This window comes from Coregonus lavaretus, assembly GCF_964263955.1.
Source record: "Coregonus lavaretus genome assembly, chromosome: 6".
Taxonomy (NCBI): Eukaryota; Metazoa; Chordata; class Actinopteri; order Salmoniformes; family Salmonidae; genus Coregonus; species Coregonus lavaretus.
The window spans coordinates 16,342,286-16,363,800 of NC_139993.1; the positions used below are offsets into that span (position 1 = coordinate 16,342,286).

At 43.3% G+C, this 21,515-nt stretch overlaps 1 protein-coding gene across 1 annotated transcript in view; it reads right to left on the reverse strand.

Annotated features, from left to right (window-relative positions):
* Positions 1–201: 201 nt before the first annotated feature.
* Positions 202–21,515, reverse strand: part of ttll7 (tubulin tyrosine ligase-like family, member 7) — a 127,344-nt gene continuing 106,030 nt past the window's right edge. The window contains exons 18-20 of the mRNA XM_084163033.1: positions 12,100–12,260; positions 10,366–10,539; positions 202–372 (exon numbers count right to left, since the gene is read on the reverse strand). Of these exons, the coding sequence (XP_084019159.1) occupies positions 252–372; positions 10,366–10,539; positions 12,100–12,260 (456 nt within the window). The 3' untranslated portion in view covers positions 202–251. The remainder of the gene's footprint in view (positions 373–10,365; positions 10,540–12,099; positions 12,261–21,515) is intronic.

Here is a 21,515-nt window from a genome sequence, read left to right on the forward strand (position 1 = left end):
AGACTGGGTCGGGGCACATGAGAATGACCCATTGTCTGACACTAAGTGGAGCTCAGATCAAGAGTCCTGTTGGAACATTGGGCTGTTCTGGGCTGAGCAAGTGTGTCACTAATCTCACCCATATGTTCTGGCCTTTGTGGGGCCGCTGTGGGGTCCAAGGTCCACCAGTTCAGCCCTCATAACTGGTTAGTTGAACGGGAGGAGGGATTGGCTGGGGGTTACAGCTCATGAGGGTGGGCCTGGGCAGTCAGTCAGAACTGACCCATCCGGGTGGTGAACAGGCTGCGTGAGCGCGGCATGGCCGAGGAGACATGGCCGAAGCTGGACGAAGGCCACTTCATGATGAACTGGGAGGTCACTGGCAGCAGATACCTGCACAGACGGAGGGAAAGATGGAGGGAAGAGAGGAGGGGGAAGGTGGACAAGGGACATAATGAGGGGAGGATTAGAGGCCCAAAGGGTCACAGTGAAGAGATCATGGCCGCATTAACCCATTATACCTGCAAGCTGACGACACATTTACGAACTGAGGTTACGTCTCCCCTTTTGTTCCAGCCTAGACTAAAATACTTGCACCTTTCTAATGATGAGCTATGACTATGAGTTCCGCAGCCATCAAATAGACATCTGGCAAAAAGATATACAGTTGGTAGAGAAGGTGGGGATAAGACCAGTGTGAGGTGAGATGGCGTGAGTAAGTGAATCTAGAGCACCTGGATATGTATCAAATGTTATTCATCACATGCTTCATAAACAACAGGTGTAGACTAACAGTGAAGTGCTTAAAATAGAGAAATAATAGAAAAGTATTACACGTAATAATAAAAGTACACTGAACAAAAATATAAATTAAACATGTAAAGCGTCGGTCCCATGTTTCATGAGCTGAAATAAAAGATCCCAGAAATGTTACGCACAAAAAGCTTAATTCCCCCAAAAAATTTTAACAAATTTCTTAGCATCCCTGTTAGTGAGCATTTCTCTTTTGCTAAGATAATCCATACACCTGACAGGTGTGGCATATTAAGAAACAGCATGATCATTACACAGGTGCAACTTCTGTTGGGGGACAATAAAAGGCCACTATAAAATGTGCAGTTTTGTCAGGGAGGGAGCCTGCTATTGGCATGCTGACTGCAGGATTGTCCACCAGAGCTGTTGCCAGAGAATTAAATGTTCATTTCTCTACTACATTGTTTTAGAGAATTTGGTAGTACGTCCAACCAGCCTCACAACCGCAGACCACATGTAACAATACCAGCCCAGGACCTACACATCTGGCTTCTTCACCTGCGGGATCAGCCACCCAGACAGCTGATGAAACTATGGGTTTGCACAACCGAAGAATTTCTGCACAAACTTTCAGAAACCGTGTCAGGGAATCTCATCTGTGTGTTCGTCGTCCTCACCAGGGTCTTGACCTGACTGCAGTTCGGCGTCGTAACCGACTTCAGTAGGCAAATGTTCACCTTCGATGGCCACTGGCACTCTGGAGAAGTGTGCCCTTCACGGATGAATCCTGGTTTCAACTGTACCGGGCAGATGGCCATCGTGTGGGCGAGCGGTTTGCTGATATCAACATTGTGAACAGAATGCCCCATGGTGGCGGTGGGGTTATGGTATGGGTAGGCATAAACTACGGTTAATGAACACAATTTTATTGATGGCAATTTGAATGCACAGAGATACCGTGAAGAGATCCTGAGGCCCATTGTCGTGCAATTCATCCGCCGCCATCACCTCATGTTTCAGCATGATAATGCACGGCCCCATGTCACAAGGATTTGTACACAATTCCTAGAAGCTGAAAATGTCGCAGTTCTGCAATGGCCTGCATACTCACCAGGCATGTCACCCATTGAGTTTGGGATGCTCTAGATCGCGCTGCATGAGGCAAATTGTGGTCACACCAGATACTAACTGGTTTTCTGATCCATGCAACTATCTTTTTTTGAAAGGCATCTGTGACCAACTGATGCATATCTGTATTCCTAGTCATGTGAAATCCATAGATTAGGGCCTCATTAATTAATTTCAATTGACTGATTTCCTCATATGAACTGTAACTCAGTAAAATCTTTGAAATTGTTGCATGTTGCATTAATATTTTCGTTCAGTGTAATAATAAATACACAATGAGTAACGATAACTTAGCTATATACACAGGGTACCAGTACCGAGTCGATGTGCAGGAGTACAAGGAAATTGAGCTAGATACAGTGGGGAAAACAAGTATTTGATACACTGCCGATTTTGCAGGTTTTCCTACTTACAAAGCATGTAGAGGTCTGTAATTTTTATCATAGGTACACTTCAACTGTGAGAGACGGAATCTAAAACAAAAATCCAGAAAATCACATTGTATGATTTTTAAGTAATTCATTTGCATTTTATTGCATGGCATAAGTATTTGATCACCTACCAACCAGTAAGAATTCCGGCTCTCACAGACCTGTTAGTTTTTCTTTAAGAAGCCCTCCTGTTCTCCACTCATTACCTGTATTAACTGCACCTGTTTGAACTTGTTACCTGTATAAAAGACAACTGTCCACACACTCAATCAAACAGACTCCAACATCTCCACAATGGCCAAGACCAGAGAGCTGTGTAAGGACATCAGGGATAAAATTGCAGCACAAGGCTGGGATGGGCTACAGCACAATAGGCAAGCAGCTTGGTGAGAAGGCAACAACTGTTGGCGCAATTATTAGAAAATGGAAGAAGTTCAAGATGACGGTCAATCACCCTCAGTCTGGGGCTCCATGCAAGATCTCACCTCGTGGGGCATGAGGAAGGTGAGGGATCAGCCCAGAACTACACGGCAGGACCTGGTCAATGACCTGAAGAGAGCTGGGACCACAGTCTCAAAGAAAACCATTAGTAACACACTACGCCGTCATGGATTAAAATCCTGCAGCGCACGCAAGGTTCCCCTGCTCAAGCCAGCGCATGTCCAGGCCCGTCTTAAGTTTGCAAATGACCATCTGGATGATCCAGAGGAGGAATGGGAGAAGGTTGTGTGGTCTGATGAGACAAAAATAGAGCTTTTTGGTCTAAACTCCACTCGCCGTGTTTGGAGGAAGAAGAAGGATGAGTACAACCCCAAGAACACCATCCCAACCGTGAAGCATGGAGGTGGAAACATCATTCTTTGGGGATGCTTTTCTGTAAAGAGGACAGGACGACTGCACCGTTTGAGGGGAGGATGGATGGGGCCATGTATCGCGACATCTTGGCCAACAACCTCCTTCCCTAAGAGTAAGAGTAAGAGCATTGAAGATGGGTCGTGGCTGGGTCTTCCAGCATGACAATGACCCGAAACACACAGCCAGGGCAACTAAGGAGTGGCTCCGTAAGAAGCATCTCAAGGTCCTGGAGTGGCCTAGCCAGTCTCCAGACCTGAACCCAATAGAACATCTTTGGAGGGAGCTGAAAGTCCGTATTGCCCAGCGACAGCCCCGAAACCTGAAGGGTCTGGAGAAGGTCTGTATGGAGGAGTGGGCCAAAATCCCTGCTGCAGTGTGTGCAAACCTGGTCAAGACCTACAGGAAACGTATGATCTCTGTAATTGCAAACAAAGGTTTCTGTACCAAATATTAAGTTCTGCTTTTCTGATGTATCAAATACTTATGTCATGCAATAAAATGCAAATGAATTACTTAAAAATCATACAATGTGATTTTTGTTTTAGATTCCGTCTCTCACAGTTGAAGTGTACCTATGATAAAAATGACAGACCTCTACATGCTTTGTAAGTAGAAAAACCTGCAAAATCGGCAGTGTATCAAATACTTGTTCTCCCCACTGTATGTACAGTACATATAACTAGGAATTAAGTGACTAGGCAACAGGATATTTAAAACATTAGAAGCAGCGTTATGTGATCAGTAAAAAAAAAAGTGTTTGCAAAAAAGGTCAATGCAGATAGTCCGGGTAGCTATTTGGTTAACTATTTAACTAACTATTTAGCAGTCTTATGGCTTGGGGGTAGAAGCTGTTCAGGGTCCTGTTGGTTCCAGACTTGGTGCATCAGTACCACTTGCTGTGCGGTAGCAGAGAGACCAGTCTATGACCTGGGTGGCTGGAATCTTTTTTTTTTAATGTTGGGCCTATATGCCTGGTATAGAGGTCCTGGATGACAGCGAGTATGGCCCCAGTGATGTACTGGGCCGTATGCAATACCCTCTGTAGCACCTTTCGGTAGGATGCAAGCAGTTGCCGTACCAAGTGGTGAAGCTCTCGACCAGCTCCACTACAGCCCCGTCGATGTGAATGGGGGTGTGTTCGGCCCTCCATTTCCTGTAGTCCACGATCAGCTCCTTTGTCTTGCTGACGTTGAGAGGTTGTTGTCCTGGCACCACACTGCCAGGTCTCTGATCTCTACTTATAGGCCGTCTCACTGTCGTCGGTGATCAGGCCTACCACCGTCATGTCGTCAGCTAACTTAATGCTGGTGTTGGAGTCGTGGATGAACAGGGAGTACAGCAGGGGACTAAGCACGCACCCCCGAGGGGTCCCCATGTTGCGGGTCAGCGTGGCGGATGTGTTATTGCTTAACCTCACCACCTGGGGGCGGTCCGTCAGGAAATCCAGGATCCAGTTGCAGAGGGAGGTGTTCAGACCTAGGGCCATTAGCTTAGTGATGAGCTTGGAGGGTACTATGGTGTTGAACGCTGAGCTGTAGTCACTGAACAGCATTCTCACATAGGTGTTTCTCTTGTTCAGGTGAGAGAGGGCAGTGTGGAGTGCAATAGAGATTGCGTCATCTGTGGATCTGTTGGTGCAGTATGTGAATTGGAGTGGGTCCAGGGTGTCTGGGATGATGGTGTTGATGTGAGTCATGACCAGCCTTTCAAAGCATTGATGTGAGTGCTACGACAGGTTATCTTGGCGTTCTTGGGCACAGGGACTATGGTGGTCTGCTTGGAACATGTAGGTATTACAGACTGGGTCAGGGAGATGTTGAAAATGCATCCATAGCTCTGTCTATGAATTTGAGAGTAGTTACATTTCTTCAGCCCCATGCCTAAGCTGTTTACCAAAAAAGTGGCGAGTTTACCACTTTGTTATTGTTTGAACTGCAGATTTCCTCTTTAAATATTAGTACAGCTCAAACACAAACAACTCACTGTAACACTTTGCTTTATAACTTATAAGCATGTATGAACCTTTATAATGTCTAATAACAAGGCATATAATATGTAATTTAACTATATGTATCAATATTTAAACTCATTCAAAATGGCAAGGGACATCAATTAAGTAAGTCAGGGAGAACAAAAATTACATGAGTAAAAAACTGCTTGCTCCAATTATACAGATTTTCAATGGGTAACTCTAATAAAACAGTTTGTCAACTAAACCATATGGATTATGGTGTGAAATAATGTTATTATGTTAGCTGCCAGATACCACTGTTCACTCTGACAGACTTTCCCTGTAAAATATCTCCTGGAAAAATTAGTCGAGCTGCTTCTTCTTCTTCTTTTTAAAGTCGACCGAAAAAAAGACTTGCTGCGTCGAGGGCATCTGCCGCAACAGAGCCCGACCCAGGAGAGTTGAGCAGGATTCAAATTAACTTCATTTAGCTCAAGAAGAATGTCCTTGAAAACCACTCAAGTGGGCCGTGCGGGTACTTGTCAAGCACAAGCTTTTCGATTGCGGTTGTTAAACTACCCACCCACAGTACTACTTGGCCTGTTCTAGAGCTCAACCATTCAATGGAGCAAGGCCGGAAGAGAGGGAGAGCGGATTACTTAGCCAATACCCTCTCGTATTGCTGCACTGCTTCGCTACATCCTCACAACTTCAGGGGCACTGCTTACAATGGTTTCCGATGCGAGTTTCAACATTGACATTTAAACGTACAGTAGGATGGTGTTGCGGGATTGTCTGTCACCTTTCGGATTCATCCCTTTCCTGGTTTCTGATTATGTTGTCTGCGTCCAAAATGGCACCCTATTCCCTAATCTGTTTAAAAGTAGTGCACTACATAGGGAATAGGGAGCCATTTCGGAAGAAGCTTTGATTTCTCCTGAAGGCTTTCCTCTCTATCTGATTCCGTTCTGTTTGAGTTTTATTACAAACCCCCTAGACCGTGTTCGAAGGGGATCAGTCTGAAACTTTGGTGTTTATTATACTTCTTGGAAGGCATTACCATATTTCTTCCACGGAACACTTGTTGGCCAATGTATGGAAATGCCACTGCAAGAAATGAAATTCAAACATGGACTATGCGGTGATGCTTGTGGGTGGTGGTTGGTGATTGTGTGTACTCTTTTCCCTTTCTACTTCTCAGGAATTCACACAGAGAACAATCTTTCCACACTAGGTAGGCCGATCACGTGATATGGTCCCGACACTTAACTGTACTGAATAGAATAATTCACATTGTACTTTTCAGCTGGATTCAAGCAACTATGGTGGATGTGTAACCAGGCCAGCTCAGTAAATCTTGGTTTGGTTCGGCTTGGTTCAGTTCAGTAGTTTGAAAAGACATCTAGGCACACAATAATACTGTTGTGTGGCTATGTTCATATGTTCTGCCCACACAGAAAGAGAAGGCCTGTTCTGAGACCTACTGTATGTGATCAGTGACACATGTGTTCTGTACTCCTACCATGAGAGGTGCTTAAGTTAGAGTGGCAGTGTCTCTCATCACTGAGACCCACTCCACTCCAGTGTGTGTGTGTGTACCGCACAATATGTCTGTGTAAAATGCGTATTTGAGAGTGTGTGTGTGAGTGTGTGTGTGTTTGGCATGCGCGTGTGTGTTGCATATGTGTGCATTTACGAGCGTGTTAGTGTGTGTGTGTGTGTCAGGTAAGCAGGCAGCATAAGGATGCAGGTCAGGGGGTCCAGACACAACGGCAGTGAGTAGGGTATGAGTCACAGGCTAGCAGAAGGAGGTGACAGGTGCAAGATGGTGCTCTTCTCATAGGCAGACATAATGTCACCCCATCGAGACAAAGCATGTGGCTAATGACAAAATAACCGTAACCAGCCCCATGGTGGCCATGGGGCATTCACAAGTGTCTGATGGAATCAAAGGAAGGATGGCCATCGTTGTGAAACTGTGCTAAGCACGCAGTGCGATGGAACCCATTCTGTGTCAGTGACGAGAAGAGGTTAGGTTATTGGCCGGCCAGGGCTCACAGTCTCTTGCGATTGCATGTTGACAGGCTACTTCCCAACAGTCTCAACTTGTTTACTTTCCTTGCCTCCTTCCCTACATGACCTCTAATCTGTCCTTTCACCAGACAGCTTTCTTAACCTTTATTAGACTAAGTCTGACGAAAAAGGAGACAAGGTGAGGAATCTATCTGAGACTACTGGGACACAGCTACAGCAAGCCACAGTTAGCAGGAAGGTGTGCAGTGAGGAATTGGGGTAGGGCTCAATTCCATTTTTATTTCAGTCAAATTCAGAGGATGAATTGAAAGTCCAAGGGTCCAATACTTTTGGATTCTTGAATGTTGAATTTCGATTTCCTTCCAGAGTTGACTGAATTGAAATGGAATACACTTGGAAAGTGTAAACACAACTAGAGACACCTCATTACCACATGTTTTTGACAGCATTACGGTAGCTAGCGAAAGAGTGTAGGAGCAGTTGCTAACTAACTGTAAATAACTTTAGCTAGCTAACTAACTTGGCTAACCGTGGGGTGAAACTATTCACTTATTCAGTTAGTTAGCTACCACACTGCTCTTTACTAGCAAACATAATGCTGCATTTAGCTAGGTAGCTATCTAACTTGGCTAGCTGAGGGGCGAAACAATTCACTTATTCACAGTTAGTTAGCTACCACACTGCTCTTTGCCAGAAAACATAAAGCTGCCTCCAAAACTATCAAGGTGTCTCCACTAACATTTTGATATTTGCAACATGTGGTCTTTCCAAGCATTTTGAGATCAACCCTGGTGAGGACTCAGTCAGACTGTAGGCAGCAAAGGGGTGAAGCCGGAGTGAGGGGAAGAATAGAGGTCACTGAATCGAGCATAGACCTGCGTCAATGGGCGAGGTGGCAGAGGAAGAAGAGGCAGTGGAAGAGGAAGAAGAGCCATGGGCGGAGGTGGCTGGTCCTGCAGCCAATGGTGAGCTTCCATGGTGAGCACACACACACACAGGAAGTTAAGAGAGATAGACCAATTTATTATTTTAATGGACAGAAGGAAGGATACCCCTCAGGGGCTAAGCAGGTAAATAGTATTCATTCAGGCAGGTTGCTTAATTCTCTTTCATATGCATGACTTTCCCCATAGGAGTGCTAAACGTGTGCTGCTGGCTGGTCTAGGGCTATTGATGCCGGGGCCGAACCACATAATCCCCTGGAGGCAGTGGTTCGATACCTGTTCCGCCACTCACTTTTTCTACGCTGTATCCCTCTCATCTATCTCCCAATCTCATAATCTAAAATAATACCTGTCAATAAAAACTTCTAAATAAGGAGTCCGACACACACACACACACACACCACATCACTCCCACCCCTGTCTCTTGCCATTGAAAGGCGTCAAGTTCCTCAAAGATAAGGCATGAAGTTCTTCAAAAGAGATTCAGTTACACAGTCGACTATTATGCTCTGGTCAAAAATACTGTTTAAACAGACGGTTTTCTGTTAAAACTATAAGAAATAAATCATAACATTTCACGTGAATTCACAATATTGATGGTCTACATCACGCTTCCTGCAAAGAGAGAGACATTTTTATAATTTATGCTGCTTTTGCTTTTCATGACAGTGGCGTGTGTAGCTTGTTGTTGTTGTCGTCCAATCACAAGTCATCAAACCGGCACTAGGCTACAGTCAGAGCTAGAGCCTCCGTATAGCAAGTTATTCTGAGATATCTAAGCTAATCAATGGAAGATGGAATTAAAATGACAGAACTAAAAGTTAAATGAGAAGTACAGGCTACAACACCAAGAGTAAAAACAGGTAGGCTGCTACTTAATAATCTGAATGGAGTTGTTGTTATTTACTGTAGGAAGGGGAGAAAGCGCACAGTTAATAAAGTAGCTAAAGTTACTTTTTTTTTACTAACGTTACAGCATTGTTAGGTATTTGTTAAATTTGTACTTTTTCCTTTATGGTGATGATCGGAACCTAATACAGACTATCCAAAATCCCCCCAAACCCCACCCTTTTAATGACTAAGTTAGAAAGTGCAAAGTGATAGCCTGTTAAATATACACTGGTTATGAATCATCTAAAGCGTGCTGGGGGAAGGAGCAGGCGTAAGGTAATTTGTGGTACGCCTCATCTGGCTCATAATTGAATTAAACTGGCCTCAGGGGGCCTGCTAACCTGCACGCTAATCCCAAGGTCATTCCTTCCTGTTAACATTGTAGCCCTGTGTGTTCTTAGCTTGTGTTCCAAATAGCATCCTATTCCCTATATAGTGCACTACTTTTGACCAGGGCCCATAGGCTACAGTCAAAAGTAGTGCACTATATAGGTGATAGGGTGCCATTTGGGACGCATCTTAAAAGTTTACACATTCAAAACCAACCCCCCACCAAGTCTTACGAGGATCGACCTTAAAAATAGAAGTGTTATAGAAGGGGTATAGAGGCTGGGGTAAGGTGTTGGTCAGGTGAGATTCCTGTGAAGAATCGTAGTTAGGGCGAGATGGGGGGTTGTTGGGGCACAAATGTGCGGAAATAACGTTGTGAGCTGCCGGCATGCAAAGTTTCAAATGAGACCCATACTTTTTGAAATTTGTGTGTGTGTTGGTATCGGGATTGGGAAGGGTAAGGAGTAATATTAGAGTTGGCAGGGGGCAACAGAGTTAGGCGGGAAGTGGAAGAAACACTGGAAGAGAAAATATAAACACCTACCACTTGGTTCAGGTGCTAGATAGAGAAAGAAAATGCATGAAAAAAAAAATTATGTATTGGTGGGGTGCACAACACTTGGGCAACATTCTGATCCCCAGTGGAATTTTCATCAGGTCTGAGATTCGAAACATTGAAATACCAATGGGAATCATAACGTTGTCCAAGTCTTGTGTGTTGTCTCACTAACAACTCCATATTGGGGGTAGGGGTAAAAAATTCCCTAAGTTCCCAGTTTTTTTTCTCAGAAATGCCGTTTGGAGGCTTCCCAGAATCAGGAGGGAATTAGCATAGAGACCTCTAAACAGGAATTCTGTAGAACCTGGGAACTGGGAAAGTTTCTACCTCCAATCAGAATTTCAGGAAAAACCCGGGAACTTCAGGAAAGTTTCTACCTCCAACCAAGATTTATTTTTAAGTGTATGGAATTTTACAACCCAAGTTGGAAGCATATCAGTTGCGAAAATGATTTGTTTCATCAGTAGAAAACAAAAGAAGAATGGATGTTGATTGGATGTTGATCCTTACCTAGTGTCGTCCCATTCGGGGTTGAGGCCGGTGAGCGAGCCCCGGGACTCGGAGACGAACTTGTAGACAACGAGAAGGCAGTCCCTGCACAGCTGCACCAGCCTCTGGCAGCACTGGAGCTCCTGCGGCGACACCACCTCGCTGCTCTTATTGAAGATGGTCTCCCATGACGAGCTGCGCCACAGAGCACACACACACAAAGACATAAGCTGATAAAACAAATGCTGTACATTTAACCCCCTTTATCACACTGGCCATTCCCCCCGACTGTGAGGCGCTCAGATCTGTGAGAGAACTGAGGGGGCGGGGCGTTTTAATGTCTCTCCTCTCCGTCTCAACTGAGGGGGCGGGGCGTTTATCCTGTGGCTAGGGCGGCCCACGTCCTTCCGGAGTGCGCACCCTAATTAGACACAAGCAGCAAGTGGTGCCTGAGCCGCATCCGCTGGCTAATCCGCTTGGAGACTCGGACTCTCATCAAGTGAAATAAAGCCACTCACTGACTCGAACAAGGCCTGTTCACAGGCTACAGTACGGCGCACTCGGTCATTGACAATCAATTACCAGCTGTGGCAGTTGCCGGGGCAGCTATACAAAAACCCACGTAGCCCCCCACGACGAGCGAGGTGGCGGCGCTGCTAACTGGTTACAAAAATAATATGGAGAGGGAGGAAAAGGTTGAACCTTTATCAGCAACGAGATGAGAAGCTGGCTGAACCACAGCTGGCTCTTGAAGATGATATAATATAATGTTCGTGTGTGTGCATTTGTGAATAGGAGTGTGTGTGTGTGTGTTTCTACAAGGATGCAGAGTAAGATGAGTCACTATGTAGAAAGCCACTTACAGTCGGCACAAAAATGGCACACAAAAAAAGTCGGGAGAGACATCAAAGGACCTTACTAACAAACAGAAGTGGGTGAGGAAAGAAGAGTATGGGACCTACTTTAGCCATCCATCCTTCCTTCCTTCCTTCCTTCCTTCCTTCCTTCCTTCCTTTCTGACACATAAAAAGCCTAGATGATAAGAAAACAAGATCTGTGGCCACATTATGCAGACTGCAAAATGTGTCTCGACTCTGATAGACACGCGTTGCTTTCATCCCTGTAGCTCTTCGCAGGATGAGAGGGAATGTCTGTCTACTCTGTCTGTCTACACGGTCTGTCTGCCTGTCTACTCTGTATGTCTGCCTGTCTGTCTGTCTACTCTGTCTGTCCGGCTCTCTGCCAGTCTGTCTGTCTTTTTGTCTGTCTGTCTGCCATCTCCACAGCAGCGCATGTCTCGGCCTGTCAATAAGTCCACCAGCTGTCAATCAAACATGCATTTTGCATAATGTGGAGCCTAAAAATTCTGTCATTATCATGCTGTAGCATGGATTTCAGTTGTTACATACTTGTTGGACATTTGTTACTGAAATATGCACTTATCAAGACAGAGAGAGATACACGCACAATCCCAAATCGATCCCTAGCCCCTACCCTCTATGCACTTGGGGTGATCTGAGAGAATTGGATAGGTGTAAGCACAATGGTGAAAATTCCACTTAGCCTATCAGAGGGTGAGGGCATGGTGGAGCTATTACCATATTGTTAATACTCTCATATCTTTGCAGGTGCATAGGGGATAGTGGGTAGGGTTCGATATGGGATTGAGCACTACAGTACCAAGTATTGAAGAGAAATCAGTTATTGAGAGAGAGAGAGAGAGAGAGAGAGAGAGAGAGAGAGAGAGAGACCTACCCAGTGTTGGAGAACAAGTTCCACAGGCCCTGTCCATGGCTCCAGAGCAGTCGGTTGAAGACGCGGTTGAAAAGGCGGTACAAATGTAAACTGTCCACGTCGGGCTCCCTCCAAATCCGCTGCAGCACCGAGCGCACGTTGGTACGGACGATGTCCAGAACCTTCATGATACATTAAAGAAACAGACGAGAAAAAGGGAGAGTGATAGAGAGAAAAAAACGTTAGCACGTACGATGTCAAGAACCTTCATCAAACATTAAAAAAACTCACAAGATAGAGGGAGGGAGAGAAAGAAAATCTAAATAAATCAAGGTTTGAACAGACGCCAGGGGGACAGCATGAAAGACCACCGCAATGCAATAATATATTAAGAATCTAACAGGGAATTAGATAGTGTGCTTGCGAAGCAACACACTACTGTTATTCGTCATACTTCCAATTACTTATTATTATTATTCCCATCGCTACTCATCCTACAGCTTTTATGCAAAACATACCATTTCAACTTTATAATGTGCAGAGAGGTCTAACTTGAGTTGCTGAAATTAGTTTTTTATACTCATCATACTTTAAAAAATATAATCACTTAAAAATGCTAATTTTAACATGGAGGGTGACCAAAATATGAAATTTTTTGGAACACTGCTATTTGTACACCTTTTAAGATACAGAACACTCCAAATTACAAACCCTGCAAAAATCATTCTGATAACTATTATACCTCCTTTTACAATATTTAGCTTTTTGTAACTCCAAAAACTCCCATTAGTTAACATGGTGTTTCAAAACTAAACTTAATTGGCTAGCAACCCAGCAACAAGTAACTCCTTGTATAAGCTGAAGTACGCAAATGTTGTCAAAATAACACTAAATTCAATGCCTGATGTTTCCTATAGTCCTACTAATGCTTTTTTACTGATAAAATAAGCCATTTATAGGGCTGCCAACTTTTGAAGAAAGCTTGGAGTGAGATTTGCTGTGAATTTCAGTGGCACAACTCCTAGACGGGGAAGATTGCACTGTTTTAAAGCTCATTTCCTGCAATTCTACATATTTTGACAAGGCTTAGGCCTATGACAAGGGTGAATTTTATCTTAATAAAAACCACAGGTCAGGTGTATTCAGGATGCTTTGAACATTAAATGAACACTCATAATTTCTTACTTTGAGATTTTTTGGGGGGTGAAATGTAAAGTATGCAAATATTGTTTTAACATGTTTTATTCATACAGTAATGAAATGAGATAGGGAGACAGGCAAATGCTAGAAACAGTGGGAAGGTTGGAAGCAGGAGTTGATCCATGTTCTCAGGTGGAAAGTTGTATGTGACAGGTGCCGGTGAGTGTTACCACTACACCAAGGCTCTGCACATTTTTATATTAATGGTTGATGGCAGTGGGTAACCAACTCATAGACTGCAGTCTCCTTGTCCATAGACTGCTTTCAAGGTAAGGACACAAACATGTTGTATTTTGTCATTTGGGTGAAATATCGCTTTAAAATAGGGCTGGAAGAAAATCCTGCTGGCTCTCCAGGAGGGTTGGCCACCCCTGATCTATGTTTCCCAAGTTTTGTGTGTCCCCCAACCTTCAAGAAAAATCTAATGAATATCAATATTTAGGTGGTTTATGCCTACTAGTTGAAGATCCTTGCCATCATCTTACTCTACATAGACAAAATATGATGTGTTTATGAATTGTGACCCACCATACCATCTCTGCCTAGCATGTGCACAATACTAAAATGTCAAAAATTATATTTGATTCCTGGAGCATTTAATATCCAATGCTTATTTGTATGACTTATTCAAAACTATCCATGAATGGCTGCAACAATGCATAGACTAATATAATTCATTTTCAAAGATTTCAGATATGTGATTACACTGGCAAAATTGGAATAATAAAATAAGTGTGGGGAATAACAGTAGTGTTCTTGCTGACAAGCACATTAATTACCCTATGTTTCCACTGATCAGACTAAATAAAGTAAATAGATAACAGATAATAAAATCTCCTGAAGACAAAATGACATAAATCTGCCACTACACCCTAACTAAATTATTTTGGGAATCAAACTTACACTTTTGGGATCATAATCTGTTTGACAAAATGATCAGGTCACCATACTAAACTTCCCTGCTAAAACATAATGTCTGCTCAGTTGGTAGAGCATGGCGCTTGCAACACCAGGGTTGTGGGTTCGTTTCCCACGGGGGGCCAGTATGAAAAATGTATGCACTCACTAACTGTAAGTCGCTCTGGATAAGAGCGTCTGCTAAATGACTAAAATGTAAATGCTGCCTTTTCGTTGTCACAGCCTAAATGGCAATCACCAAACGAGGGGACTAATGCAAGTGTGGATTAAATCGACTTTGGTACATATTGTCAAAAGGCTGCATTCTGCAATAGGGACGGGAGTAACAGCAACCTAATTATGTTGACAACATTGTACATAAAACAGCGCTCCCGTGCTACTCTTTTTACAGTTTTATAAACTCAGCAGAGAATGTTCTCTCTCTCCATTCATCTCCACTCTTGAGGGTGTTTCTTTAAAACATGCATCTAATCTCCTTGATCCCTTACATACAGTTGAAGTCGGAAGTTTACATACACTTAGGTTGGAGTCATAAAACTTGTTTTTCAACCACTCCACTGTTAAGTCGGTTAGGACATCTACTTTGTGCATGACACAAGTAATTTTTCCAACAATTGTTTACAGACAGATTATTTCACTTATAATTCACTGTATCACAATTCCAGGGGGTCAGAAGTTTACATACATTAAGTTGAAGGTTGTGCGCCGCCCATAGGTCGACCATAGGGCAGCGCACAATTGGCCCAGCGTCGTCCGGGTTTGGCCGGTTTAGGCCGTCATTGTAAATAAGAATTTGTTCTTAACTGACTTGCCTAGTTAAATAAAGGTTTAAAAACTTTTTTTTTAAACAAAAAAGAACTGTGCCTTTAAACAGTTTGGAAAATTCCAGAAAATGATGTCATGGATTTAGAAGCTTCTGATAGGCTAATTGACATCATTTGAGTCAATTGGAGGTGTACCTGTGGATGTATTTCAAGGCCTACCTTCAAACTCAGTGCCTCTTTGCTTGACATCATGGGAAAATCAAAATAAATCAGCCAAGACCTCAGAAAAAATATTGTTGACCTCCACAAGTCTGGTTCATTCTTGGGAGCAATTTTCAAACGCCTGAAGGTACCACGTTCATCTGTACAAACAATAGTACGCAAGTATAAACACCATGGGACCACGCAGCCGTCATACCGCTCAGGAAGGAGACGCGTTCTGTCTCCTAGAGATGAACGTACTTTGGTACTTTGAAAAGGTGCAAATCAATCCCAGAACAACAGCAAAGGACCTTGTGAAGATGCTGGAGGAAACGGGTAAAATAGTATCTATATCCACAGTAAAACGAGTGCTATATCGACATAACCTGAAAGGCCGCTCAGCAAGGAAGGAGCCACTGCTCCAAAACCACCATAAAAAAGCCAGACTACGGTTTGCAACTGCACATGGGGACAAAGATTGTACTTTTTGGAGAAATCTCCTCTGGTCTGATGAAACAAAAATAGAACTGTTTGGCTATAATGACCATCATTATGTTTGGAGGAAAAAGGGGGTTGCTTGCAAGCCGAAGAACACCATCCCAACCGTGAAGCACGGGGGTGGCAGCATCATGCTGTGGGGGTGCTTTGCTGCAGGAGGGACTGGTGCACTTCACAAAATAGATGGCATCATGAGGAAGGAAAATTATGTAGACATATTGAAGCAACATCTCAAGACATCAGTCAGGAAGTTAAAGCTTGGTCGCAAATGGGTCTTCCAAATGGACAATGACCCCAAGCATACTTCCAAAGTTGTGGCAAAATGGCTTAAGGAAAACAAAGTCAAGGTATTGGAGTGGCCATCACAAAGCCCTGACCTCAATCCTATAGAAAATGTGTGGGCAGAACTGAAAAAGCGTGTGCGAGCAAGGAGGCCCACAAACCTGATTCAGTTACACCAGCTCTGTCAGGAGGAATGGGCCAAAATTCACCCAGCTTATTGTGGGAAGCTTGTGGAAGGCTACCTGAAACATTTGACCCAAGTTAAACAATTTAAAGGCAATGCTACCAAATACGAATTGAGTGTATGTAAACTACTGACCCACTGGGAATGTGATGAAAGAAATAAAAGCTGAAATAAATCATTCTCTCTACTATTATTCTGACATTTCACATTCTTAAAATAAAGTGGTGATCCTAACTGACCTAAGACAGGGAATTTCTACTAGGATTAAATATCAGGAATTGTGAAAAACTGAGTTTAAATGTATTTGGCTAAGGTGTATGTAAACTTCTGACTTCAACTGTAAATAGACCAATCATACTGTATGCTTCAATGTGCCGCAGTTCACAGTGCTGTGGCAAGACAGGACAATGATAGGGGTTCTGCTCATGATGTTAAATTGCAGGCACAGATTACCTTCAGAAGTCACAGAATGAGTTAAATAAAGTCCACCTGTGTGCAATCTAAGTGTCACATGATCTGTCACATGATCTCAGTATATATACACACACCTGTTCTGAAAGGCCCCAGAGTCTGCAACACCACTAAGCAAGGGGCACCACCAAGCAAGCGGCACCATGAAGACCAAGGAGCTCTCCAAACAGGTCAGGGACAAAGTTGTGCAGAAGTACAGATCAGGGTTGGGTTATAAAAAAATATCAGAAACTTTGAACATCCCACGGAGCACCATTAAATCCATTATTAAAAAATTGAAAGAATATGGCACCATAACAAACCTGCCAAGAGAGGGCCACCCACCAAAACTCATGGACCAGGCATGGAGGGCATTAATCAGAGAAGCAACAAAGAGACCAAAGATAACCCTGAAGGAGCTGCAAAGCTCCACAGCGGAGATTGGAGTATATGTCCATAGGACCACTTTAAGCCGTACACTCCACAGAGCTGGGCTTTTTGGCAAACACTTTTGGTGTTCACCAAAAGGCATGTGGGAGACTCCCCAAACATATGGAAGAAGGTACTCTGGTCAGATGAGACTAAAATTGAGCTTTTTGGCCATCAAGGGAAACGCTATGTCTGGCGCAAACCCGACACCTCTCATCACCCTGAGAACACCATCCCCACAGTGAAGCATGGTGGTGGCAGCATCATGCTTTGGGGATGTTTTTAATCGGCAGGGACTGGGAAACTGGTCAGAATTGAAGGAATGATGGATGGTGCTAAATACAGGGAAATACTTGAGGGAAACCTGTTTCAGTCTTCCAGAGATTTGAGACTGGGACAGAGGTTCACATTCCAGCAGGACAATGACCCTAAGCATACTGCTAAAGCAACACTCAAGTGGTTTAAGGGGAAACATTTAAATGTCTTGGAATGGCCTAGTCAAAGCCCAGACCTCAATCCAATTGAGAATCTGTGGTATGACTTAAAGATGTACACCAGTTGAACCCATCCAACTTGAAGGAGCTGGAGCAGTTTTGCCTTGAAGAATAGGCAAAAATCCCAGTGGCTAGATGTGCCAAGCTTATAGAGACATACCCCAAGAGACTTGCAGCTGTAATTGCTGCAAAAGGTGGCTCTACAAAGTATTGACTTTGGGGGGGTGAATAGTTATGCACGCTCAAGTTTTCTGTTTTTTTGTCTTATTTCTTGTTTGTTTCACAAAATAAAATATTTTGCATCTTCAAAGTGGTAGGCATGTTGTGTAAATCAAATGATACAAACCCCCCAAAAATCTATTTTAATTCCAAGTTGTAAGGCAACAAAATAGGAAAAATGCCAAGCGGGGTGAATACTTTCGCAAGCCACTGTAGGATAACAACATTGAGGTAAGATAGCTATTAATTTTGATACGTGACATAGGCTTATAGTGTTTTCATATTTTCATGTACACTTTCATATTCAATGCAAAATACCTGATTTCCCACAAAAACAAGTGTAGTTTTGGGAAATCGCAACGTAATTTCAAGCATACCACAAGACTTTATAATTTAAAGCCTGGATATTTCAGCTCCTGTCATCCTAATTGTACTTTTTGCAACCCGTGGATTCTTTTTTTTAAAGACGACCACTGCAACATAAAATCTCCAAAAGTTGATGCGAGGAAGCGGCACCACTGTAAACAGTGCTCGGTGCTTTGTTGTAGGACGTATTATGTTACAAAATCAGACTTTGGATATAGGCCTAATGTTGATGATTTGTTAGAGAAATACCGCATTGAGCAACTCCGGGTCGTATTTTTCTGGGGAAATGTATTCTATACCATAAGGAGTGAAATGTCCTTCCTAAATTGCGTTTTCTCGCACTATGAGCCTGTGGGAACATAGTGGAATGGATACACAAGTGTGGTTGTTTGAACCTGTTAAGACAACGATATGCACATTCCAATGATCCAATGCAACAGTCTACAGTCGTGGTCAAAAGTTTTGAGAATGAGTATTGGTCTTCACAAAGTTTGCTGCTTCAGTGTTTTTAGATATTTTTCTCAGATGTTACTATGGTATACTGAAGTATAATTACAAGCATTCCATAAGTGTCAAAGACTTCTATTGACAATTACATTCAGTTTATGCAAAGAGTCAATATTTGCAGTGTTGACCCTTCTTTTTCAAGACCTCTGCAATCCGCCCTGGCATGCTGTCAATTAACTTCTGGGCCACATCCTGACTGGTGGCAGCCCATTCTTGCATAATCAATGCTTGGAGTTTGTCAGAATTTGTGGGTTTTTGTTTGTCCACCCGCCTCTTGAGGATCGACCACAAGTTCTCAATGGGATTAAGGTCTGGGGAGTTTCCTGGCCATTGACCCAAAATGTTGATGTTTTGTTCCCCGAGCCACTTAGTTATCACTTTTGCCTTATGGCAAGGTGCTCCATCATGCTGGAAAAGGCATTGTTCGTCATCAAACTGTTCTTGGATGGTTGGGAGAAGTTGCTCTCGGAGGATGTGTTGGTACCATTCTTTATTCATGGCTGTGTTCTTCGGCAAAATTGTGAGTGAGCCCACTCCCTTGGCTGAGAAGCAACCCCACACATGAATGGTCCCAGGATGCTTTACTGTTGGCATGACACAGGACTGATGGTAGCACTCACCTTGTCTTCTCCGGACAAGCTTTTTTCCGGATGCCCCAAACAATCGGAAAGGGGATTCATCAGAGAAAATGACTTTACCCCAGTCCTCAGCAGTCCAATCCCTGTACCTTTTGCAGAATATCAGTCTGTCCCTGATGTTTTTCCTGGAGAGAAGTGGCTTCCTCGCTGCCCTTCTTGACACCAGGCCATCCTCCAAAAGTATTCGCCTCACTGTGCATGCAGATGCACTCACACCTGCCTGCTGCCATTCCTGAGCAAGCTCTGCACTGGTGGTGCCCCGATCCCGCAGCTGAATCAACTTTAGGAGACGGTCCTGGCACTTGCTGGACTTTCTTGGGCGCCAGGAACCCTTCTTCACAACAATTGAACCTCTCTCCTTGAAGTTCTTGATTATCCGATAAATGGTTGATTTAGGTGCAATCTTACTAGCAGCAATATCCTTGCCTGTGAAGCCCTTTTTGTGCAAAGCAATGATGACGGCACGTGTTTCCTTGCAGGTAACCATGGTTAACAGAGGAAGAACAATGATTTCAAGCACCACCCTCCTTTTAAAACTTCCAGTCTGCATGACAGAGTGATCTCCAGCCTTGTCCTCGTCAACACTCTCACCTGTGTTAACGAGAGAATCACTGACATGATGGCAGCTGGTCCTTTTGTGGCAGGGCTGAAATGCAGTGGAAATGTTTTTTCATGGCAAAGAGGGACATTGCAATTAATTGCAATTCATCTGATCACTCTTCATAACATTCTGGAGTATATGCAAATTGCCATCATAAAAGCTGAGGCAGCAGACTTTGTGAAAATTAATATTTGTGTCATTCTCAAAACTTTTGACCACGACTGTAGACAGAATGAACGGGACAGTATGAAAAATGTCTGATAGCTCGCTTAGGAAACACTTTCTGTAGGCTAGTCTTAGAAACATTGTTTTTACCGTCTGTAGGACGAGGTGCCACTAGTTTTTAGGCTAATCTACAGTATAGCCTACAATGTTAAAGATATTCTCCTATCTAATTTCATACCCTATCGAAGACATGCACGGTTGCATGATTTCATTAGTAATTGGCACCGTGAGCAGAGGAGATCGATGTATGCAACATTGGTCATTCAATGTTTTAGGGAATATGTTGCTGTTTACATAATTTAGTAATGCGAGAATACACTAGGCCTACTTTCACATATTTGTAAAGGATATCTAGACTACAGATGGTATGAGGGATTATCCTGCACTCCACTGTTTAGCTGAAGCAAATTGGAACCCAGTGTCATCTAGCTACATAGTTTTCTAAGGCGTGATTTGTACTGTTAACTGCGTCTTACGTTATGGTGACACCAGGGGTGATAATAAGGCAGGTGTATTTATTTGACGGTTAAACTTGTCTCTTTCATCTTTTAAGGTAGACATCCAAAACACACTTTTTTCTTACTTTAGCTGCTTCGATGCAGCATTTTCATAACTGTTATGTTAGGCTATAAGTTACTTTTTAAACTGTAAGCATTTAAAGTTGCATTAATCAACATTGGAACCTTGGTTTCAATGGTCACCAAATATTTACTTTTCATTGGTTTTACTGGAAGATATTTCAAAGATATAGGCCTAACTATCTCACTATGTCAACTTTTTCCTCTACCATTAATAATAATACTTTCAGCCAGCTGAGCAAGCAAATAAAGCTTCTACTGAAACCTCCTTTTCTAGTTAAAAAAATGTATGCACTCACTAACTGTAAGTCGCTCTGGATAAGAGTGTCTGCTAAATGACTAAAATGTAAAATGTAACCTGAGGTTTCTAGTTTATTGGGAGTGTTCTTTCTTAGCTGGCAGGTGTGGCTGTGTATACTTGGAAGCTGATGCACACACAATACACAAACACACACACACACATACATAGTAATCAGACAAAGTGTGTAGGTAGGCAGTATCTGATGAAGGCAGAAAGAGTAGTACAGGCACCAGAGATTGCAGGCGGTCTATGAGGGCTCCCTCATCCCTCCTTTCCCTTCTCTTTTATTGCATATTTCAGAGCAGTGTAATTGCTATTGCTGTGGAGCCTTTTGATTTCTTGTCTCATTACTGATGGCCATGATGTGTGTGTGTGTGTTCCTGTGCGTGCTCGCGTATGTGTGTTTGTCGATATAGGAGAGTGTGTGTTTCTAAGGGCAGAGATGCACTTTTAATGGGCTAGCGTAACGTTGTCTCTATTTGACTGCTACCTCCACCATCACTAGGCAGCCTCCAATGCTAATCAGATAGCAGAGTGCTAGGATAGCTACAAGCCCAGCCAACGTATGGTGTTCATTAGAAA